A 26150-nucleotide genomic window follows, 5' to 3' on the forward strand; every position below is an offset into this window, starting at 1 on the left:
GACAGAAGAAAAAAACAAACAAACACTACCCAACCACTTGGCAAGACTATGACAGAGTTTCTGCTTAAATACCAACACCAGAATTGAATGCTGGAGGAGTAACACCAAAACTTAAAATAAGACTGAAAGTCTATTATTTCTGAGCCTGGAATTTTTGTTTGTCTGTTTGTTTGCTTGTTCTGTTTCTTGCTTTTTTGTTCATCTCTCCATGTTGATTTCTTTGGGGTTTGTTGTTGTTGTTGTTGTTGTTAGGTTTACTATTGTGAACTAGCAAATACTAAATTACACCCAGACCAGGGACAGAAATAACACACACACACACACACACACACACACACACACACACACACACACACACTTAGCTACAAACCCAATACAGCCACAAAACAAAATTAAACCAAGGGAAAGAAAACAGGTGACTAAAACCACCAACTAGCCTGTCAAGAACACAGTTGCACAGTATCAACAGGAGCAATGGGAAGATGAAAAAGGGATGGTAACCATTCATCTCCCAAAAATAATTTAATACAGGATTCAGAGGGAAATGAAGAAAACGGATACCCAGTTCAGGACTCCAACAAAACAAAGATAAATGACTCCAAGGAACCCAATGATGCCCACAAGAACATCCTCAAAGAAGAAATCCTGCAAGTAATGCTGAGAATTTCATGGAGATGTTACTAGAATGGTTAACCAAAATGTACAAAGGACACTCAAGAAATGTTAAGACACCAAAAATAAAGAAGACACAAAACAAATAAATGAACTCATAGGAGCCCTAAATAAACACCAAAGTGAAGCAGAGAACACTATAAATAGAGAGATAAATGAATTAAAGATGAAAATAGACAATATTAAAGAAGAAGTGACCCATGATATGAAAACCTCAGAGAAAAGAATGAAACAGAAATACAAAACACAATGGAAGGCCACTTCAGCAGACCAGAACAAGCGGAAGACAGAATCTCAGAACTTGAAGATAAAATGGAAATTAAAGGAAAAACTGAAGAGCTATTAGTCAAACAACTCAAGACCTGAGAAAGGAACATGCAAGAACTCACTGAATCCATCAAAACCCCAAACCTGAGAATCATGGGCATTAAAGAAGGAGAAGAGGTACAAGCAAAAGGGATTCATAATATATTCAACAAAATAATAATAGAAAATTTCCCAAACCTAGAAAAAGCTATGCCCTTTCAGGTACAGGAAGCCTCCAGGACACCAAGCAGACTTGACCAAAATAGAACTTCCCCATGACATAAAATAATTAAAAGAACAAGCACAGAGAATAGAGAAAGAATATTGAAGGCTGTAAGAGAGAAAAAACAAATAACATACAAAGGTGAACCCATCAAAATCACAGCAGATTTCTCAATGGAAACCTTAAAAGCAAGAAGGGCATGGAGTGAGGTACTCCGGGCACTCCAGGATACTCTACCCAGCAAAACTATCATTCAAAACAGATGGAGCAATAAAAGTATTCATAATAAACAGAAACTAAAACAATATATGACCATAAGCCATCACTACAAAAGATTTTTCAAGGAATTTTCATTTCGGAAAATGAAAGCAAACAAAAGTCATGAGAGGACAGGCAAAACCAAACCACAGGAGAAGAAAAGACAAGGAATAAAAGAGTAGCATTAATTCAGCTGCACACAATCAAACCCTTAAACAACAGAAACAACTAAATGAGAGGAATCACCACATACCTATCAATATTAACACTAAATGTTAATGGACTTAACTCTCCCATCGAAAGACATAATATGGCAAACTGGATTAAAAAGGAAGATCCAACTACCTGTTGTTTACAGGAGACCCATCTCATTGACAGAAACAAGCACTGGCTTAGGCTGAAAGGTTGAAAGAATATTTACTAAGTCAATGCCCCCCCCAAAACAGGCAGGAGTAGCAATATATATCTCAGACAAAGTAGACTTCAAACTTACATTGATCAAATGAGACAAAGAAGGACACTTCATACTAATAAAATGGGAAATACACCAAAAAGAAATAACAATTATCAACCTAAAAGCACCCAATGTCAGAGCACCCAGTTTCATCAAACATATGCTGAAGGACCTAAAAGCATACATAGACTCCAACACAGTGGTAGTGGGAGACTTTAATACTCCCCCTATCACCAATACATAGGTCATCCAAACAAAAAATCAATAAAGAAATCCTAGAACTAAATTACACCATAGACCTAGCTGATGACTATAGAATATTTCATACAACTTCTGCACAATATATATTCTTCTCATCAGCCCATGGAACCATCTCCAAAATTGATCATATCTCAGGGCACAAAGCAAGCCTCAGCAAATATAAGAAAACAGAAATAATCCCATGCATTCTATCTGATCACAATGTAACAAAACTAGAATTCAACACAAAAGTAAAGACAAAAAACATGCAAACAATTGGAGGTTGAACAACACATTGCTCAATGATCAATGGGTCATCGATGAAATAAAAGAGAAAATTAAAAGGTTCCTGGAAGTTATGAAAATGAAAACATGACCTACCCAAACCCATGGGACACAGCAAAGGCAGTCCTGAGAGGAAAGTTTATAGCCATGAGTGCATATATTAAAAGGACAGAAAGATCTCAAATCAATGACCTAATGATACATCTCAAACTCCTAGAAAAACAAGAAGAATCAAAACCCAAAACAAGCAAAAGGAGAGAAATAATAAAAATAAGGGCTGAAATTAATGAAATAGAAACACAAAAAAAGAAATACAAAGAATCAATGAAACAAAAAGCTGGTTCTTTGAAAAAATAAACAAAATTGACAGACCCCCTGGCAAACCTGACTGAAATGAGGAGAGAAAAAACCCAAATCGGTAAAATCAGAAATGCAAAAGGGGAGATAAAACAAACACCACAGAAATCCAGGGGATCATTAGAGACTACTTTGAGAAGCTATATTCAAATAAATTTGAAAATCTTGAAGAAATGGACAAATTTCTAGATACTTATGACCACCTAAAATTGAACCAAGAGGATATTAATCACCGGAATAGATCTGTAACACAAAATGAAATTGAAGCAGCAATAAAGAGTCTCCCAAAAAAGAAAAGTCCAGTACCTGATGGATTCTCAGCTGAATTCTATCAGATCTTTAAAGAAGAACTACTACCAACGCACCTTAAACTTTTCCATGAAATAGAAAGGGAAGGAACACTGCCTAACTCATTTTATGAAACCAGCATTATACTCATCCCAAAACCAGACAAAGACACCTCCAAAAAAGAGAACTATAGGCTTATCTCCTTTATGAACATTGATGCAAAAATCCTCAAGAAAATAATGGCAAACCAAATCCAACAACATATCAGAAAGCTCATTCACCACGACCAAGTCGGCTTCATCCCAGGGATGCAGGGGTGGTTCAACATACAAAAATCAATAAATGTAATACACCACATTAACAGAAGCAAAGACAAAACCCACTTGATCATCTCAATAGATGCAGAAAAAGCTATTAATATGATCCAACACCATTTCATGATAAAAGCTCTAAGAAAACTAAGAATAGAAGAAATGTACATCAACATTGTAAAGGCTATATATGACAAACTTATAGCCAACATCATACGTAATGGAGAAAAACTGAAACCATTTCCCCTAAAATCAGGAATGAGACAAGGATGCCCACTATCCCCACTCCTATTCAACACAGTCCTGGAATTCCTAGCCAGAACAATTAGGAAAGAAGAAGAAATAAAAGGAATGCAAATAGTAAAGAAATTGTCAAAATATCCCTATATGCAGATGACATGATGCTATACCTTAAAGACCCAAAAAACTCTACTCAAAAGCTCCTAGACACCATAAACAGCTACAGCAAGGTGGCAGGATACAACACAAAAATCATTAGTTTTTCTATGGACCAACAACAAACAAATTGAGAAAGAATATATGGAAACAATTCCATTTACAATAGCTTCAAGGACAAAAATCAAATACCTAGGAATAAACTTAACAAAGGATGTGAAAGATCTTTACAAGGAAAACTAGAAACCTCCAAAGAAAGACGCTGAGGAGGACTACAGGAGTTGGAAAAATCTCCATGTTCATGGATTGGTAGAATCAACATAGTAAAAATGGCTATCCTACCAAAAGCAGTCTACATGTTTAATGCAATTCCCATCAAAATCCCAATGACATTCATCACAGAGATTGAAAAATCTACCTAAAAGTTCATTTGGAAACACAAGAGACTACAAATAGCCAAGACAATACTCAGCAAAAAGAGCAATGCTGAAGGGATCACAATACCCAACTTAAAACTATGTCGTAAAGCAATAGCAATAAAAACAGCATGGTACTGGCACAAAAACAGACATGAAGACCAGTAGAACAGAAGAGAGGACCCAGATATGAATCCACACACCAATGCCCACCTTATTTTTGACAAAGGTGCCAAAAATATACGATGGAGAAAAGACAGCCTCTTCAACAAATGTAGCTGGGAAAAGTGGTTATCATCTGCAAAAAACTGAAACTAGATCCATGTTTATCACGCTGTACTAGCATCAACTCAAAATGGATCAAGGACCTTAACATCAGACCCGAAACTCTGAAGTTAGTACAAGAATGAGCAGGGAATACTCAAGAAGCAATAGGTATAGGCACGGACTTCCTGAATAGAACCCTAGCAGCTCAGCAACTAAGTGAAAGGATGGAAAAATGGGTCTACATAAAATTAAAAAGCTTCTACACAACAAAAGAAATGGTCTCTTAACTGAAGAGACCACCCACAGAGTGGGAGAAAACATTTGCCAGCTACACATCAGACAAAGGACTGATAACCAGAATATACAGGGAACTCAAAAAACTAAACTCTCCCAAAGCAAATGAATCAATAAAGAAATGGGCAACTGAACTGAACAGAACTTTTCCAAAAGAAGAAATTCAAATGGCCAAAAACACATGAAAAAATGCTCACCATTTCTGGCCATAAAGGAAATGCAAATCAAAACCACACTAAGATTCCACCTCACCCCTGTTAGAATAGCTATCATCCAAAACAAAAACAACAACAGGTGTTGGCAAGGATGTGGAGAAAAAAGAACCCTCATATACTGCTGGTGGGAATGCAAGCTAGTGCAACCACTTTGGAAAATATTATGGAGGCTTCTTAAAAAACTAAACATAGATCTGCCATATGATCCAGCAATCCCACTCCTAGGGATATACCCTAAGTAATGTGACTCAGGTTACTCCAGAGGCATCTGCACACCCATGTTTATTGCAGCATTATTCACAATAGCCAAGTTATAGAAACAGCCAAGATGCTCTACTACTGATGAATGGATTAAGAAAATGTGGTATTTATACATATTTATACACAATGGAGTTTTACTCAGCCATGAAGAAGAATGAAATTTTGTTATTCTCAAGTAAATGGATATAACTGGAGAACATAATTCTGAGCGAGGTTAGCCAGGCTCAGAAGACCAAAAATTGTATGTTCTCCCTTATATGCAGACTTTAGATCTAGGGCAAAGGCAGCAATGTTGCTGGACTTGGGTCACATGCTAAGGGGAGAGCACATACGGGAGGAATGGGGATAAGTAGGAAATCCAAAACTTGAATGTGTTTGATGTCCCCACTGCAGAGGAGCTGATACAGTAACCTTAAAGCAACAGAGGTCATTATGGGAAGGTTACTGGGAAGTAGTGAAGAGGTCAGGTAGAGATGAATCAGTTCAGGTTGTAATACACTTGTGCTTGGAAGCAATGCTAGGAATCTCTCTGTATAGCTATCCTTATCTCAACTAGCAAAAATGCTTAGTCTTTCTTATTATTACTTATGTCTTCTCTTCAACAAAATTGGAGAAAAGGGCAGAACAGGTTCTGCCTGGAAGTGAGGGGGGCAGGGGGAGAGAGGGAGGGGGAGAGGGGCAGGGTGAGAAATGACCCAAACAATGTATGCATATATGAATATATGAATAAAAATTATTTAACAGTTAGACAAATATTTAACAGGACTAACAAGAGAGCTAGAAATGGCTTAGAGAAACTCTATATTTATCTCTGGCTATGCACGTGTAGAAAAGACCTGAGATGATCCCATGGGAAGAGAAACCTGACAACTTGCAAACCACCTGAGCTTTGAATGTGCCAGCACCCACACTCACACAGAGATCCATGGACAAGACAGAAACTGATGATTGAGTACTTCTGACAAATCACTAACTGGCCCTTAAGCAAAACAGTCACAGAGAGATCTCTAAGAAGCAAGGCTAATTTACAAAAATAAATTGAGCAGAGGTAGCAGGAAAAACCAGATGGGTGCTTAGCTGAACTCTGAGCAAGTTATTAAAACAAAACATAACAAGTACACAAAAACAACAATAATGAAATTCAAGGAGAAAATATAGAATTCAGGGTTATTCCAAGTTATTTTAAGTCTCCAGTTTTTAATTTAAAAATTATGATATATGCAAAGGAACATGAAAACATGACACAAACATAATCAGTAAAAACTGAGTGTACCCAGATGTTGGATTTAGCAAACAAAGATGTCAAAATAGGTATTATAAAAATGTTGAAAGAATTTTCAATTCCCTTTTAAAGAAATGAAGGATACTACACTGACAGTGAATAAACAGAAATCTCAATAGAGAAAACTATAAAGTCAAATCAAATAGACATGAGATGAAACACATAATTCACTAAGTTGGTGAACAGCAAATTTGAGGTGGCAGGAAAAACTACTCAACTGAGTTGAAGATGAACCAATGAAAATCGTTCAGTCTGAAGAACAGAGAAGACAAAAAGATTTAAAAAATGAAAACAGCATGAGGCATTACTATGCTTCCAAAACAAATGTGTACTCCAGTCCCTACGGAAGAGAACAGAGGATCAGTAAATATTTTTTTAAATGATAGCTCATAAGCTCCCAAATCGTTTTCTGGTTGATTTGGTTGGGTGTGGTTTGGTTTGGTTTTAAGACAGGGTCTTGGTAGGTTGCCCATCCTGGTCTTATACTCCTGGACTCAAGTGATCCTCCAACTTCATCCTTCTAAGTAGCTCACTGTGTCCAGTTAAAACTTCTCAAATTTGATGGGAAATGAAAGTTTCATGAATAAGTAAGAAAAGCAGAATTATATCCATGTATAACCACATCACATTTGAATTACTGAAAGACAAAAGGAAATACTGAAAGTAGTAAGAGAAAAAGGAAGCCCTATGTAAAATACAAAAACAATATAACTAACAGAAATGATGGAAGCCATATACAGTAGGATGATATAATCAAACTGCTTAAAGGAAAAAAATATATAAAATCTGAAGGCAAAGAAAAAATATTCCCAGATAAACAAAGATTCAGTGAAGTCTTTGGTAATAAACCAAAGGACACAAGAGCAACTAGGGATGTTCTTCAGATTGAAAGGCTACAAAATCAGAGTCAAATATACAGGAAGAAATAAGAGGCCAGCAGTGGTAACTATGTGGCAAATATAAAACACTATAGAAAAATGAAAAGTACCCTGTGTTGTAGGGTTCATAACATATGTAATATGAAATGCATGGCAATAAGAGCACAATAGAGAAGAAAGAAAATGGAACATTTTCCATTTTCACCCATGAAATATAGCAACGTTTTATATATTTTACTAGAATGAAATCAATATTAATCTAAGAACTTGATAATTAAGATACATCTTGTAGCTTCTAGAAAAATAATTTTTAAACCCTAAAAAATATAGTTTGTACAATCAACATGGAGGAATTTAATGACACACTAAAAATATTTGCTTGACATTAAACAAAAAAAAGGAGTAGAAGAGCAAAACAATGAGACATAAAGAAAAAACAAAATAGTACATAAAATACAACCACAACAATTATATTAAAGTTAAATAAACACTCCAATCAAAAGACAGAGATTGTCAGATTAGATTAGAAAGCAAGCTCGAACTATGTGCTGTGTTACTGGAAACTTCTCAAAGACCATACATAGTTTCTGAATAAAAAAGGGATGAAGACAGTAGTCTTCAAACAGTAAGAGAGCCATCCTGACTACAATAACCCCAGGAAAAACAGACTTTAATAGAAGAATACCACTCAGGACAAAGTGTGATATTTCCTAAAAGTAAACAAAAATGTGAATGTAACAATCATGAAAACATACATATCTAACAACAGAGCCCAAAATAACTATAGCAAAAACTGACAGAATTGAGGGGTGGAAAAGACACAATTATACTTGGTCTCAATAACCCACTTAAACCAAGTAGATAATTGGAAAATATGAATAATATCTCATATCTTTATTAAGTCAAATGGATCATTGGTATCATATAATATGAATGTCATTGTTTTCAAACACTTACATTAGAAAAGAAAAAAGATCATAATTAAAACTCTCAATGAACTAGGAATATAATGAAAATCTAAGAAAGGACATGTAACAAACCCTACAGTTTACAAGAACTGCACATTTCCCTCTAAGACAAGCAATAAGGCAAGGGTGACTGCTTCTAGCCAATGCAATAAGGCAAGGAAAAAAATAAGACATCCACTCTGGAAAGAAGCATGTAAAACTGTCTTTATTCTCAAACAACAAAATTCTGTAAGAAAAAATATCTTGAAGACCCTACAAAAAAAGCTGTTGAAACTAATACATAAATTTAGACTAGAGGATGAAAACATGGTCACAATGGATAAAATTTAGTAAGTCAGATTTCATCAAAATCAAAATGTTTGATTTTTAAGAGATGGTATTTTTAAAAATGAACAGATAATTCACAAAATGAAGATAAATTTGCAAGTTATACATTTAATAAGAATATGTATAAAAAATAATGAACACTTAAGATAAACATTCCAATTTTAAAATAGGCAAAAATTTCAATTAGTATATGACTAAAGACGACATAAGGATGTAAAATAAGCACATGGATGTATGCTAAATGTCATTATTCACTATAAAACTGCAAATTCTGATCACTACCAGACACTACACAGCACCAGCATGACTGTAATCAGAAATACTGGTGACATCAAGTGTTGGCAAAGATGTAGAGAAACTGGGATCCTCAACGCAGGGCCAATGGATATGGCACAGGCATACTGACAGATGTATGGCAGTTTCTCAGTAAAACATAAAGTGACCATAAGATCCAGCAATTTCACTCTTAGTATCCACCCAAGAGAATGAAAATATATGTCCACACAAAGACTTGTGCATGACTATTCCTAACAGCATTATTTACAATTATTACTATAAGCCAGGCCTAATATTTTATTAACTGATAAATGGATAAAATTTGTTATATCCATACAATGGAGTGTTATTCAGTGACAACAATGAATGGAAAATGGATATATGCTATATGGATGAGCCTCAGAAACACTTTATGAGGTAAGAGAAGCCAGGCCAAAAGATTACATTACTAGAAAAGGCAAATCCACATTGATGAAAGCAAATCATTGCTTGCCTGGACTAAAGGGTAGAAGGAGAAAATAGGTTGAAAAGAGACATGAGGGACTTTCTAAGGTGACAGAAATGCTCTAAAACTGGATTTGGGCAGTGGTTGTACAAGTCCACAATTTGCTAAATATCACTGAATTTTCACTTATAACATGGTCCTTACTGACAATTAGATTGTCTCAGTAGCTACCAAAATATGCATTTATGTGTGCTACCTTAAAAAAATTAAATGTGTATTTCTGTTGCTTCTATGAAAATGGAATAATGAATATGTGTAGGAGAAAGGGGAATCTTTATCTTTATTCTCTACCACATTGACAATTTGCTTCTACCTGTTACTCCCCTATGTAAAGATCTCTTAGCAAAAGTAACTGAAACCCTAGGGAGCTAAGGATGTAAAGCAAAGATGCACTCTGGCAACCGTTCTTCACTCACGAGGATTCATAATCAACCAGGAGACGGCATGAGCAGTAGTTCCCTATACACAAACTGATCCCAGCTCTCAGGTATTATATTCATCAAAGGATTCTAGCTTCCTAGCTTGGATATGCTTAAAGTTATCTCATAAACAGTTTTTTACACATTGATGCTCTTCCTTATTTCTTACTGGCCATATCAACAAATATCAGCATATGCTAACATACAAACATACACTTACCAAAAGAAAGGTCCGGATTGTTCTTATTTTGTTAAGTTCAAGAAGCAATTTTTGTGCCTTCTCATGGTTACTACAATATTCATCATAGATACGAAACTTGTCCTTCTGTGAATTTAAGACAGAATAGTCACTGTATTACAATTTTGAAATTTTAGAGTCATTTTATTTACCACGTTGAAATTTTAACCTATGTGACATGCATAAATAAAATCAGTGAAGTGTTTACTATGCTTCAAGAGCTATACTGTGTGTATATATATTTATATATATTATTTATTTCCCTGATCTATAAAGTAAAGCCTAGAAAAAGCAGATAAACATATATTAACGATACTCCAATATGATGAATGCAATAATGTAAGTACACCAAGATTGGCAAAGGAGACAGAAGAGAATACTTAGCTTTGCCATCGAATTCAGACACAGCTTTTAAAAGATGTTACTTCCGTGCAAGGTCCAGTGGGTAAATCTATGATTCCCAGTCAGAGAGAGAGAGGAGAATGTCATTTTAGACAGAGGGAAAAGCATGTGACAGATCATATGGGAAGAGAAAGCATACAGCCCTACAGTTCATGTCACACCAATCTGGATATTCTGTTTAAGAGGGACATTGACTAACAGGACACTATAGGCCAACAAGAGTATGAGATAATGACAGACCCCAAAACCATGACATCTGAGAGGTCATTTTAGAGAGAGATACCTGTTAGTATAGAAAAGTCAGAGAATAGAAGCTACTTTCAAATCACTGTCTTATTGTAAAATATGGAAAATTCTCTGTGGCTCTTAAACATAACACTAGGACCATTAGGTGGAAATTACAAGAGCAGTGATGGGCAGATGTGGGATCAATATAGAGTTCCTCTAACAATCAGAGCTACTGCTAAGAGTGACCAAGTAGGAACAAAACAGTCTTGATGGATGGGTATAGGAGATTCCGTCAAAAGAGGAGAAATTTCACTATCATGATTCTAAGTTCCCTTCCATCTGTAAGATTTTTCCGAAAGTGGCCATAATCAAGAGCTATCAAAGCAGTGCCAATGAAAGAGAAAGACACAAAAGACTGATCAAGTATTAAAATAGAAGTGTGCTCTGCAATTTCAAGGTGCACGCATTGAGAAACATGAAGTGCTATGTAATAAAGCCAGCAGAGAATATACTGAATTACTTATCTCAAGAGATGGGATGAGCCAGAAAATAAAATGTTCAGAAATAGTTTAGCTAAATTCAGGGATGACAGACTCATCAAGTGTTACTAAGGAAGTAAGTGTCAGGGTGCAAATCCCCATGTGCAGTCCTGGCTGAGACAGCAACTACTCCAGCTGGCAGAAGATTCTGACTCTTTGGAAAAAGGAAACAGGCTTGAGTAAGTGGTACAAACACCCATGGCTCCCAGCCCAGCCCAAGAAAGGCACAGCTTACATTTCCTGCACCCAAGGAGCCTCTCCCTTTAATATAATTATCTTCATAAAATATTTTCTCACCACAAAAATCACATGGAGAACTTGTTCTTCACATATAGATAGATGTAGAAACTACATATAGAAACCTTTATAAAAATCTAAAGGGAAAAATATAAATACACAAAGACGAATTTCTGTGACATAACACTCTCACGCATGTTTTAGGCAATGCGTTAATGTGTATGCAGCATTTTCAAACTGATATTCTAATAATTGGCATCAGTGGAATGGTGTAACAGAATTCTTATGTGTTTTCTTTTGTTAGTGTGACTGCCTTTTAGTTGTGAAAATAATTTTCACTATACAGGTGACTTCTTACTTTGCAAATCGATTTCATGAATCATTTCAGGTATCGTATATAAAGACTCAAAAATGTTCAAGCAGGCACAGGTTGTGTAATTTGAGACACAGAGCACTGACTCCTTGCTTCCTCTGCACTGCTTGGTACCACCTGCTGAGATGCCACCCTAAGGAAAATTCAGTCCCCCAACACCAGGTTTGTTCACCTCCAGGTTTGTCATAAGCCAATTAACAAGGGAACATTCTCACTAATAAAAGGCTCGTCATGCCATTATAAGAGTGAGGATTTTCTGCTTCAAAAGAAAAATGTCCTATGTTTGAGAGAAACATAAAAAATCCATTCATTTTGAACAGCTGAATATTCATTAGAATTCAAGCTACAGGGAATACGAAGAACGAACTTGTCGGGAAAAAGAAAAGACTGTTTATTCTTCACTGAGTAAATGGATGATGTGAGGCACCCTCCCCATTTTTGGCTCCAAATACAAGATTTCATTGGCCTTAAAAAACCCCAAACTTTCCGCATCAGATTCTACTTCTAATGCTAAATTCACAAATATTACTATGCCAAGAGTGATCACTTTAAATCTAGGGGGAAAGAGCTTTTAAAACAAACAGAAAAGAATTATCCTACAAAATGAAGAAAGCAGGTTCCCACTTCTTGTTGAGCATTAGGTTCAGGATGTAAGCATTCTTCTACAACTTTTAGGAACTCTTTATGCACAGCCAGGATATCTTCAATGTTCGAGAACAACATCTGTAAAAAGAAAATAAATAAATGTGTAAGTGTAGTAATGAAGCAATTTTTTAAAGTCCATGAGAGTACGGTATTCTCTCTCCAAACTGAACACTTCAGTGGACAGCTACCCCATGTTCATTCCTTCCTCTCGCCTTGTTGGCAAATATCCCACTTTGTCAGACCGTTCCTTTCCCATACAACTTTAGGTCCAGAACCCTATGTCTCCTTCTCAGGGCAAAGCCTGAGTGACCAAGTCCAAGCAGGATATCCCACCCGCTTCCCAGGATGGGCTGCATGCATGCAGAACTGTAGGCAGACAGGAAGAAGGTTGTCTTTGCTCCTAAGAAAAGCCTCCTGGAATGAACGGTCCTCTTATTTCCTCTGGAAGGTGCCACATGTGTAGAATGCAACCATGGGAGGAGCCAGCTCAGGAGCAGTGATGAAAACCTGGATGGCAGAGGGAATCTCTAAAGAGGATCGAACACCTTGTTGACGCTCCCCAGATCACCTGGGCAGAACCTATACTTCTATGTGGAGTACCTGATTTGTGAGTGAAGGTGTGTTTAAGTCCATTTGAATCACAAGATACTTTAGCTTGCAGCCAAAAGATCCCTGACTAAAATATTCCCATGGTAGGAAAATTTGAAAGTTAGGAATTTAACTTATGAGGGAGTAGACTCAGAAAAACCTTAAAAAACTCATTAGGTTTTTTTTGTTGTTGTTCAGTGAAATAAAGCAGGAAGCTGACTTCATCAATACCAATGATGATTTACACAATTTTAATGAGTAATTAATTCACAATAATTAAATTTTAATTTACCATTCTCTCTTTTTTCAAAATTTTCCCTTCTATACGTGTGTGTGTGTCTGTGTGTGTGTGTGAAAGAACCTCGCACATGCTAAGCACTGCTCTGCCACTGAGTTATATCCCTAGTACCTTTCCCTCCATTTTACAAGAAAAAAAGGTATTTACACATCTGTTTCTATGTGGAAGATATTATGTGGACTTTATTTTCAGCACCCCACTGAATCATCCAAATCTTATTCTTTAGCGATTACAGAGATGGAAGGCACGTCTACCACATCCTGCTTTCTTGAACCACCTCTAGACATCATCTGATACCTCATTTAACTTCCTCCCTCTCATAGGCACTACAGTCTTATTTCTTAAGTTTATTTTTCTTCTTCTTTAAAAATGTTTCCAAAAACTTGGTAAAAACATTCACTATGACTCGTAAGCCATGCTCTTATCCTTCTTTTCTTTATCTAAATCCTAGTTTCCCTTTTCAAACTATTACTGACACAAGTGACTAGCACAGAAACTTGTAGGGGAACTGAACAGATAAACTGAGGGTTCTGAAGAACATCTCACAGATGAAATTTTACCTATGGGGAACCCGTGCTTGAATCAAAAGCCAGTTGTATCTCCTTACCTTCACTGTTTCCTCTGTAACATTTTTGTCCACTTTTGCTGCTGCACACTGATTCATTCGGTGTAAGAATGCCTGCGTGAAAAAAGAGAAAATGTATGAAAATAACATTAGCTTCACAAAATTACTGGGCATTGATCAAGATTAAATTAATTTTTATAAGAAACCAAAGTTTAAAAATCTAATAGTTGAGTATGACAGTTAGGTTGTGATATATGAAGCCTTTGTGCATTGCTATTTCTACCTGAGATTATACTTCCTTTATGATGTTGAGACAGAGCCAAAAATAATCAAGTGTATATAAATTAAATTTATCCGCCAGACTCTCAGAGTTCTGGGGTAAACATTTAGTCAGGTGTTTCCTAAACTTTGAAGTGTTACAAATCACAAAAGATGAAAATCTAATGAAAAATAATACTTCTAATAAAAAACCAAAAGGACCAGAAATTCTGAAGTGACTCCTGAGAAGTCAGAGAGTCAGAGAGAGACACATACATATGCCCATACACTTGACACAACTATTTTCAGGTAGGACCTTCACATCGAAATAGAATGAATGAAAGAAATTTCTTTTCCCATTTTCACTCCCACCCCATACACATAGACACACTTTTAGGAAGCCAGAACTTAAATTTGTGGGTTCAACTCAAGGCTTTTCATGCACATTAGTATTTTGAAGATTGACACGTGAGCTGGGGATGTAGTTCACTAATAGACACTTGCCTAACATGCAAAAGGCCTTGAGTTCAATCCCAACACCACATAGAAAAAGAAGATTGAGACTTCTCAGTGATTAGTAAGCTTTGGCTGGTGGCTAAATAGAGTAGAATTTAGTTACATTGAGCCCTAAAAGAAAAAGGTTAAAAAGAGAAGGAAATGGGCAGAAGATGGGGCAGGAGGATTGCAAATTCAAGGCAATCCTGAGCTAATAGGGAGACCTTATCTGAGGGGAAAAAAAAGCCATAAAGGAAGAAAGGGAAGGAAAAAGGGAGGAGAGGGGAAAAGAAAAGAGAAAGGAAGAGAGTTTTGATCCTGCAAATTTGTCTTGTGTACTCAAGACATCATCTGTTAACTACATGTAAGGTCATTCCTGGGGCTGGAGATGCTGTGCAACTGTGCTGTGCTTGCGGGAGGTCCTGCGTCAGATGCCCAGCAACACGAAAGGAAGAGATCATTCCTCCCCTTTTCTGCCTTAAGAAGTCTGCCACTGCTTTCTAACTCAGGGTATGACTCCCCAGGACACACAGAAGTACCAAGGAATATCTGGCTATTACATCAAACAAATTAAAATTAAGATAAGAATTAAATCATTGACATGTTATATTTATAAAGATTTAAGACATTAGTGAAATCTTACAAACACTTAAGAGATTAACAAAACCAGAGATCATTCAGCGTGTTCCAAATTATCACCCTCAACTCGTTGCTAGTAAGAATATAAATTGGCATATTTCTGACAACAAGCAGATAGTGGATCTCAAACTTTTAAATGGGCATTTCTCTTAACCCAGCAATTCCTCTAGAAGCTTATCCTACAAAAATATTGTAACAAAGGTTTTCACACTGTTGATTTCAACAGTAGAAAAACTGGAAACAACCTAAACCCCACCAATAGGGAAACATTAAACATATTATGGTGCACTCAAACGGGAATGCTACAGGAAAAGTACAGTCACGAATGGATGGGATGGGAAAGCAATATATATATATACAAGTACATATGACAGAAGTTGATAAAATATTATTTGGCAAAAATAAAAACGTATCAGGTGGTATACCTGACTACACAAATGTACGTGTGCTACCCTGAAAGAGTGGCTTAGGTGGTACAGCACCTCCCCAGCAAGCACGCAGCCCTGAATTCAAACTCCAGTTCCACAAAAAAAGTACACACACACGTATAACATCAGTGCAAGCTCATACTGAAAAAAAAATAGGTAGCATATACCAAACTTTCAACAGCAGTTACCTCCAGGTGGTAGGAGGAGATCTTTGTACACTTATACACTTTATTTTCAGAATATTTGGCTGTGAGCCTGTCCTAACTTTTGTAAAAAACTATTTCAAGGAACCAAACAAAAGAGCCACAAGATCTCATGCCTAGCATGACCTTCAGCATCTTCTGGATTCCCAATTCAACCAGTTAACATTCCAGACTCTAAAACCACAGTCACATCAGAACTGATAGCTCGACTCTTTAAGATCAGCTGAAATAAATAAAAGGAACAAGTAAGTATTGGATGGAACATTAATTTTTTTATTGGGAGCCACTGATAAGATTGCTTGAATTATTGTCTGAACTTCTGTATAGTTAGCCATGACAAACAGAGAGTTTGAATTTTCTGACTCTAACTACCCATTTTAATTAGTATTATTCTGTTCAATTTTTTATTTCAGCCTTGTTTTTCTTGAGTATTTTCCAAATGTTCATACCAAAAATGCTCCTTAGTTCTTCCTATTTACTTTTAAAATAACATGGATGGTTGACTTGCCTTGTTTGCATTTCATGTTGACCACATAGTAAACAGGTAACTTCTCATGTAAGCAAAACTTAAACCTCACCTCTACGGTTATAAACCTTTTCCTCATAAACAGAATGCAATCACATTCTGAAACCAATAAATTAAAGCTAAGAAGTAATAAAATGGAGTCAAAATATGAGTTAGAAGAGAACATACAAACTAACAAAACATACCACATCTTTTCTGACATTTTATCTTCTTATTCTCCATGACAATATAGAACATTTTGTTTAACTGCATACAAAAGAAAACCTGGAAGTTACTAAGATTTCTGACCAACTATTTATTTCCCCCATGGGCCTCATTTTATACAACACTGAAGGCAGATTTTAGTTGGTTTGCTGAGAGTGTACAATCATGAAAACTGACATATTTTATAAAATGTTTAAATCTTCCTTCCTGAAGATAAAAATAAATACATATTTTCAAAATCATCCTTTAACAACCAGTCCCTATAGAGTCCTTTCAGACTTTAGTAATTGAGCATTTAATCCTTCTCCTAGCAACCAAGGATGCTTAGTAACCCAGTCACAAAAATATGCAAGGGATTTCATGCACTATTTTACTTGCATTTATTCATTCTCACTGATGCAGAATTTCATCAGAATTAGATAATCTTCACCTTGACATAAATATATTTGAAAATAAGCCCTAGAAAATAGCTTCTAACGCCAGTGATTTTCAAACTTTTTATTGTGTTTAAAACTTGGAGACTCTACATGCAGAGTCCCAGCCCTATTCCTTGAAGGTGTGATTCACCAGATTGTTTTAAGAACCAGAAATCTGCATTCTGAGCAGGTCCTGTTGGTGATTCTGAATATCAATCAAGAAACCACTTCCTGGTGGACATTCCTTCATGTTTATTCTTCCAAAGACTGAAAAAAAAAAAAAAAACAAAGATTTGAGAAGCAAGTAAGTGATTCTTAATGGGAAAAACAGGTTCACATGTTTCACCTTGAATTTCAACTTAATGTCAAATAATGGTTCTCTCTGTATATTACCCTCTCAGCCAGCCACTGAGAGTTTTTGGTAGCTGGCCAGAGGATGCTCCCCATTGTGAAAATCACAATAAGGACTATGTAAGGTGGCCATGATAATGTCTGAAGGTAGGAAGACAAAGGATGAGTGACATTTGGAGAAGGTGATGCTTGCAGATTCCTCTCCAAGGACATTTGACCTTGCCTAGGTGTCAGCAAAGAACTCAGTTCACCAGCATTTCCGTAACAGTGCCTCCACACAAGCTTCTAGGTACCACTCTAGTCATGGACCACTTTTTTCCCATCAGTGAGCAGAACTCTTGCTCCATGTTCTTTCCCTTTTATCATGTATTTGGTAAAGCATGTATTAAGGGGCATACACTAATTAAAGGTTAATAACAATAAAAATGTCCAAATTCTCTACCAAGAGATCAAAAGAAGGTAGAAACTCACTAACATGGAAGAGGAAGGTGGCAGCAATCTCTTTTCTCCTTGTTCACCAACCTGTGCCCCTATAAATATTCCACATCTAGAATCATCTTACCACCACACTGTCATCTTGAAATGCAACTTCTTACTATGGACAGAGGTGAGTACACTTTCTACATAAAGATGAAAAGGGCAAATTTCCAAAAGGACTGCACCATTGCACAAAAATATACTTGTTTTATGAAACAAATTTTATAAAAACAAGAGTAAATAGTTTCCTTTTATCTTTTAAACTTACAACAATACTATCATATCACAATTCTTTGGAAGGTAAGTGTTTTGTTCTGAGACGGAAAACAAAGTCTTAGTAAATCTTAGTAAATGAAAAGTTTGTCATTTGAGAGTTCTCCTTGGACATCTGGTTGGTAACTGGTGATCTTGACCAAAGCAGTCCCAATGGGGTAGGCTGAGGAGGAAATGGAGCGTAAGGAAATAGAGCCAGTCACCACAGAAAAATGCTAAAGAATTTTTACCAAGAGCCAGAGCAAACTCAGGAATTGGATTTGAATCTAGGGATGGTTTATGTTTTTAACTGAAAAACACTACAGCAATTCATCCTTTAAGCTGAGTATCCCTTATCTGAGATACTAGGGACCAGAAGCGTTTGGGATTCTGGATTTCTTCAGATTTTGAAATATTTGCATATACCTAGTAAGCTATCTTGGGGATGGGACCAAAATTAAAACAGAAGATGGATTTACATTTCATATATACCTTATACACATAGTCTAAAGGTAACTTTATGCAATATTTTTGATAATTTTGTGTGGGAGTTTTCACTATGATGTCACGTTGGGGCTTAAAAAGTTTTGAATTTTGGCTTAATTCAGATCTTGGATTTTCAGAAGAGGGATACTCACCTGTATTAGATTCTCTTCATATAGTTTTTGTGACTGGTTTCTGACCTCTTCAGTCTACTGAATGTCACCCTTGCCTGTACACCTATTGATCCCCAATCACTTGAATAGAAATTCTTCTGTTAATATGAAAAAGTAACAGGTACATACTCACATATTATGATGCCAATATCTGTAAAGTACTTGGGAAAAAACCAACAATATTTATGCTATGCACCAGGCATTGCTCTTCACAGTGGTCCTTAAATGGTTTAGTTTCAAGACTCCTTCACATTCTTAAAATTATGGTGAACCCCAGAGAGCTTTTATTTGTATGTATCTATCAATATTCAATATATTAGAAATTAAAACTGAGAAAAAATTAACAACTATGAGTTCAAGAAATTCATTCATTTATAAATTCACTTAAAATTAATAGGGATAAGCCCATTATATGTTAACATAAGCAACACATTTTTACCAAAAAAAAAAAAAAAAGCTGTCTTTCCCCAAAAAAAATTTGAGGGAGAAGGTTGGTACTATTTGAGATGTTTGCAAATTTCTTAAATGTCTAACTTAATAGAAGACAGCTGGACAGCTGGATTCTCGTATTTGCTATAGCTTGCTGTGCTGTGCTGTGCTGTTTCGATGGAATTATACAGAGGAAATGCAGACCTGCAGCTGAATGTGGGGAAATGTTCTTGCTATAACTTACTCAAATGATTGCAGACATAAATGCAATACAAGAACTCAGTAAGTGATAGTGTTAGCTGTTATGTGGAACCTGGAACCACATCAGGGAACTCTTTATACTCCACTGCATTAAAATCCATTGGTCATGTATTTTGCTATTCTCCTACAGAAATATTTTAGCCACATGTGATTTGTAAATTTTTTTTTTAATTTTTAGTACTGGCTCACTGAGCATTATATCTATCTTCCAAATGTTGACAAACTTCATTATACAATATTGAAGAAAAATCGTATTTGTTAACATCAGTACATAGCTCACTAAAGAAGTCTTTAAGGATGAGGCAGCTGTCAAATTCACAGGGTTGGTCACAAATTTTCCAAAACTCAAAGTTCACTTCAAAGCTTGAATTCTGTCAACATCAACAAATAGTGTCAGTTGTTTTTCTTCAAATATAAGCTCACTTCATTTTTTCTTCAGCAAATGTCTGACAAATACCCAAATACTCTGAAACAGAAGCCATGTTTGTCCTGCAGTCATTATTTCAAGTAAATATCACATTCCATAGAAACTCAACAATCACGCAAGCTCTCTTCCCGGAGACAGCCATAATAAGTATGCAGTAGATGTGCTAACATATATGCAGAATTTTTAAAAAGGAATGCTCAAGTCAAGATTTAATAATACTAATTTTTACTGCTTTAGCAAGAATATTCTTAACTGAAACTGTTATCCTCACCCTGCCCCATTCATGGGTGGCAAGGAAGTATACAGTGAGTGTGAGTATTTGGTGCCACTGCTTTGAGTCCCATTAAAGATTCAGCAATTTTATGCATATTGCCTTTGCAAGATCAGTACAAATGTATCACTGCGAAAATACTTTTGACTTCATATAGTTTAAGTGTACCATGCGTGACTGCAATAAGCCAAAAAATGATTATGACAAAACCATGTTCTTCAGGAGTTTTCAGTGGAAAGAACTGATCATTTATCAGCGTGTGACTGGTACAGTATGTACAAGACACAGGGTTTTAAAGATATTTAACAGTGAGATGACTGCAAAGTCAACACTGAGACGGAAGATGAAAAAGATACAGAAAACAGTGTTATTGGAATTATAGTTACACATAAGACTATTAAATGAAAAATAGGAAATTTATTGAGATAGCCATAATAAAACACTACCACAAATGAAAACTTTTCATAAGTATCTGTTAATTTTTTTGTTATTTTAACATTTGTTTTTTGCAATTTCAACCCCTATGAATTCATCTCACAGTTCTGTATAAATATAATTTTAGCAGTATATTTAACTTTCATTGGGTCTAAGGCAAGGAATTGGTCTAAGGAAGAGGTCAAATGAAGTAGAGGTATTATTTAACAGAGCACAATGTGCTTAAAACGTTGATTCAATTGCTGCTATTAAAAAAATAAAGCATTCACCTAAAAGTCAATAATTACAGCCTCTCTTCAAACCTTTGGAGATCAACAATAGGTTGGAGCCAAGAAAGCCAATAGTCACTTCATTTTGCCACAGTCACCACTACTCCCTGTTCACCCTGCACCAAAGTTGAAAGTTCATTGCCATGTATTCCCACATTAAGGTTTTTTATTTTTAAATAAAAGTTTGCTTTGCTCTTTTAGGTTACTGAAAAACTCCCTATATTCATTTTTATTTTTAGCCACGGTCTTAAGGTTTTGTTGATATCCTTTTGACTCTCACAGATTTTTAGTACTAGTCTTTCCAGAGTTTTAAGTTTTAAAAAATGGCATTTGATCTTGTGATTTGTGTTTGAGTGAAAAAGTACTCCAATGATTTCAGAGGGGCAAAAGAGAAGATTAAAATGAACCTAAACAGATCAAGTCAATGCCTGTGATACTTAACTCTCAATTTCCCCAGGATATTAATATTAAGTGAGATGTTAGCTGTTAGAAATGATGTTTGCTAGAGAGAGCTCTGGCAGTCATACATACAGCTGATTTTCAAAAATATTTTTTTTAAAAAACCTTCACATTATTTATTTTAAACTCTTATTTTTAATGAAGTAACTTTTTTGCAATAAACTCTTCTTAGTATGTTCATTCTACGTATCACTGGACTCATGAAGGTCTCATGTTTCTTGTATTGTCTAGAGTGAATGGTGTCTCTTTCCAGAATGCTGAGGAATACATCACAGTCTAGGGAGAAGTCAACAAATAAAGGAAAGAATTAAGAAGGGTATGGTGTTTCTAGTGAGCTGTTTGGAAGCCTTTCAAAATTAACACTCCACATTCCTCCCCCAACCATACCTGGAAATACCAACTGGACACATAAATAACCACAGGATGTCTCCTCCAGGAGGAATTCAGCTCTGTGATGAGCATTTATGAGAGGCCAAAGCCTACAAGCCTCAGTTTCTCATGAAGTCAGGTTAATAACACCCGCCTCACAGAGCAATGGAGAGGATTACACAGGAGGTGGTTTCATCATTAAGTCAGAGGATATCTGTATCTTTAAAATATTGTGTCTTCCACACATACCGGATCTTTGCTCAGGATTCAACCCTCACATGTTGTGTACACATGTCAGTTATTCTATCATATGTTTACTTCCTAAACATCCTGAAAATCTGCAAATGTACCAAGAATGGAAAGTAGAAAAAAAGTTCATTCAGGATCAAATTATAAGATCTCATAAAGATTGTTGTCTATCTTCTTTATCCTTAACAGGACTTAATAAAAACTGGACAATGTGCCAGGTTTGATGGCACATACCTGCACTCCTAGCTCTCCCGAGGTAGAGGCAGGGCTACATAGTGAGACCCTGATTCCAATGGACAATGTATGTGCAGCATGGCCAGAGCACATACATGATTTCCATGAGATGTCACAAGATCTGAGTGTGGATGAGAATACCACAGGCTGATGACATAAAATGACAAGCCAGTCTGGGAGGGTCTCTTCCAAAATGTCGGAGGATTACTGCTCAGTGCGTTGCCTGGTTCCTCGCCCTGCTACCAACCATTCAGCACAATACAGCCAGTCAACAATGATAATTTATCAGACTGGCTCACGAAATTAAATCGAAATACATTTTATGTATGACACAGCATTATTTGTGTAAAGGAGTTTCACATCAGAAGAAAATAATAAAATTTTAATTCAGTTAACAAGGAAAGAGAGAGAAAAAAACAAAGGAATAAAAATAGTGCAAATAGCCCATCATTTTTGTGGTAGCGTTTCACATAAAAGTATGTTTCTAAGTGTCACATGGCGATCACAACGGGAGAAAATGGGTTTCTAAAATCAGCTAAGAAGCTTACATGAACATAACTGTGAATTTTGCCTTAAAAAGGCATTGTCTAAATGGTCTTATTTTTAATATTATACAAATATTTATACAGAGATGTCACCAGACTATTGTGTCTTTGATATAATACTGCACATTGTGCTGGTCAGGAATTTACATTGATAGTAGATAACTTAAATAACACAGCACAATGAAAGAACAGGCGAAGCGGGAAGCACAGAGGACGTTATACAGATAATATTCTCAAGCACAGGTTTTGCTCTGGCACGGGAAACTGGTCGTTTCCGAATCTAAAGTGCAGAGCACTCTTCCTGTTTAAGCTGTTATTCAAGAATTGAGTTCCCATGAGAAGGAAATGTAAGCAGTGGGAGAAGGAAAAGTATTTGCTGCTGGAAAACAAACCAGGGAAACAAATCAGGACCCAACCAGAAGCTCTGTCCCTGCCTGGCATCCATGGCCCTCTTTTTTCTCACCTACAATCTAAAATCAGTATAGCCCTGGGAAGTAGAGAAGACAGATTTATAAATGGGCTTCATGAGAGGTATTTGGTTCAGAATATAAAGACCTCTTTCATTCTTTAAATGTACTTACTTTGCCTCCAAGTTTTATACCTGAGAAATTTAGGTACCTACTTTATCTGTTCTTTAAAACTGACTTCAAAAACTGTCCACCCTTTTCCTGAAATGTATGACTTACAACAAATGTCAATACCCTATTGCCCCTTTGACTCACCGAGTTCCCTTCTCCCCCATTTTCATGACCAAATACTTTTTACTCTCTTCACTCAACATTCTACCTGTTCCTTAGCTTGTAATTTTGTTTCCATTCCTTTTAAATTCTATTCATACTCCTAAAAGGAACTACAGTACAAATGATTGAAATGGCTGGTGTTGGGTTAATTTATAGATGAACAGATCCAAGGCTCAGAGATGACCAGGAAATACCCCAGTATATAGGAATTCAGTATTTGAAATGGAGGGCACTTCAAACCAGTGAGCAAAGAACGCAGGTGGTGGGACAATAGGCTGCCCAATACATAGACATCACTACAATGTAACCAAAGACAATAATGTGATATGCTATTGAAAGTTCAAACTCTAATGTCACTGCCTGAGTTCAAATTCCAACTCCACCAACTATCAGATAAGAAACTTTACAACTTAATGACAGTTTCTCATTTTGTATAATGAAACTAATATGGTATCTACTTCCATGGACTTCCTATAAGGATTAAATAATGAATCTATGTAAAGTAACTGGCACATTCAGGACCAATATATAAGTATTGTCTGTTGCTTTTTTTGCATTTTATTTTTTTATCACCAAATATACTTGCTGGACACTGTTTTCATTGATAATAACAATTTCTGAAGAAAGAACTTCATGAAGATGAATCAGCCAACTGTTATGGTACACACCTGAATCCTAGCATTTGGGAGCCTGAGGCAGAAAGGTTGTGAGTTCGAGGCTAGCCTAGGCTGTATATAGCGAGACTCAGTCTCAGAAGCAAAAAAAAAAAAAAAATTCTTTTTTACAACATCCACACGCAAGATATAATCAAATCAATGGCATTAACCATCAGCTGAGAAAAACAAGCATTGTGTCTGCATGAATATGTAAACATTTTAAAGTCATTTTTAAGATATTCATAATTTGAGTTGTAGAAACTATGCTAACAACTGATAGAAGAACATTTGTTGGCAGATTCAAGAAATATGAGAAAAAAGCTACATAAAAACTGAAAATTTGAGATAACAAGTACTATCAATAGTCATATTAAGTTTCAAAAGTCAAGAAAATAAAATATGAAATATCACAGATACTTCCACATATCTCATGAATCAAACAGGAACTAGCAAAATGCTACTAATGAGCTCATTTCTATGGATATTGGCTTGCAGCTCTGTCAACAGCTGAATATTCATGAGGCAAGTTGGGTATAGTTAAGCAAGAAACTTTCCTTCCAGGGGATAAAAAAAAAAGCTACACTTACGAAAAAATATTTTATGCATTTTTTTTCTGAGTTGGTTACACACAATAATAAAGATCAACGTAATGACTATTCGTTTTACCTATGAGTTTGGTTAATAAACAGACAAGAGATTTGCTCAACTAACATGCAAATTTCTTGCCTATTACAAAAGGGCTAACATCAGTAGTTTGTGGCCTAAAGATCTGCGTTATCCTAGCTCCTCATGAAGCAGACTTTTGAGGATGTAAATGAAATGGTCCTTTGGCTGAGTATAATCAACAATAAGATTTAGAGCAATTATTTGCACAGCTTAAAGCCTGAAAGTGCACATAACATGTGCAAGGATGTGGTAAACTGAAACCTAATCAGAACCAGGCCCAAGATTTGTGAGCATGGTCTAGAGCCCTTAAGTAAATAGATTCCAGGCAACTGTGACAGTATTCAGCAAGATGGCAGCATATGGCACCTAGTCACAGGAACAACTGGATGGTGCTTGAGGTGGAATGAGACGAAGTGGGGTGTGAAGAAGGGTGTAACATCTAATAAGATACAACTATTATCATTATGGCCTCTTCCAAATGTAGTTTGATTTAGACTTGAGCCCCAAATGTGATTTCAAGAACTAGAAAAAAAGCTCAGAGTGAGAGTAGAACCTAATTATACAGAATGGAAATACACTGTTGTTTTTTGACTTGCAGCTGACTGGGAAAACTGGGGCCTCCCCCAATCCCAGGATGCCTAACGTAGAACACAAGAACTAATCTCAGCCTCTGCCTTCTGAGGTGGACGAAGGTCCTCTCACTCCCCTCTCCCAGCTTGGGGAGGAGACTGAGCACACCAGAGGACCAGCAAACTGCTAATGAGCTGCTCTCTTCATGTCAGCCATCAACCTGTGCATTCTGATCAAAGAATAAAGGCAGGAATTAGATTACAAAAGGCAATTCAACAATATATCCTCAAATCTATTGGGAGTATATGACTACTGGGATGCATGCAATCTGAGGTGTCTGCACAAATTTATCTCTTGTCTTCAGACAAAAAGGAGCAATACCCTCATCATGAGAGCCTGTGCCAGGCTCTGTTCTAGGCACTGGGTGGATGATATGGAAGAGCCAGCTTGCTGTCTTCAATGAGCATGTGTTCTACAGACTAGCCCTGCAAAAGGTGAGGAAGACACTAATACATGAGGCAAGGTTAGGTGGTGGTAAACATATGCAGAAAAATTAAACAGGCTAATGGGGAGAGAGTGAGAACCTGACAACTTGGAGAAGGCTTCTCTGAAGACTTTATTATTTGAGGAGATCTTAAGGAGTTGAGAGGGTGA

The 26150-nt window shown here is 36.2% G+C and overlaps 1 protein-coding gene across 1 annotated transcript in view; it reads right to left on the reverse strand.

The window, feature by feature from the left end:
- Positions 1-26150, reverse strand: part of Prex2 (phosphatidylinositol-3,4,5-trisphosphate dependent Rac exchange factor 2) — a 288123-nt gene that overhangs the window by 210743 nt on the left and 51230 nt on the right. Inside the window, exons 2-4 of the mRNA XM_074068562.1 lie at positions 14054-14125; positions 12516-12638; positions 10119-10223 (exon numbers count right to left, since the gene is read on the reverse strand). Of these exons, the coding sequence (XP_073924663.1) occupies positions 10119-10223; positions 12516-12638; positions 14054-14125 (300 nt within the window). The remainder of the gene's footprint in view (positions 1-10118; positions 10224-12515; positions 12639-14053; positions 14126-26150) is intronic.

This window comes from Castor canadensis, chromosome 3 (genome assembly GCF_047511655.1).
Source record: "Castor canadensis chromosome 3, mCasCan1.hap1v2, whole genome shotgun sequence".
Taxonomy (NCBI): domain Eukaryota; kingdom Metazoa; phylum Chordata; class Mammalia; order Rodentia; family Castoridae; genus Castor; species Castor canadensis.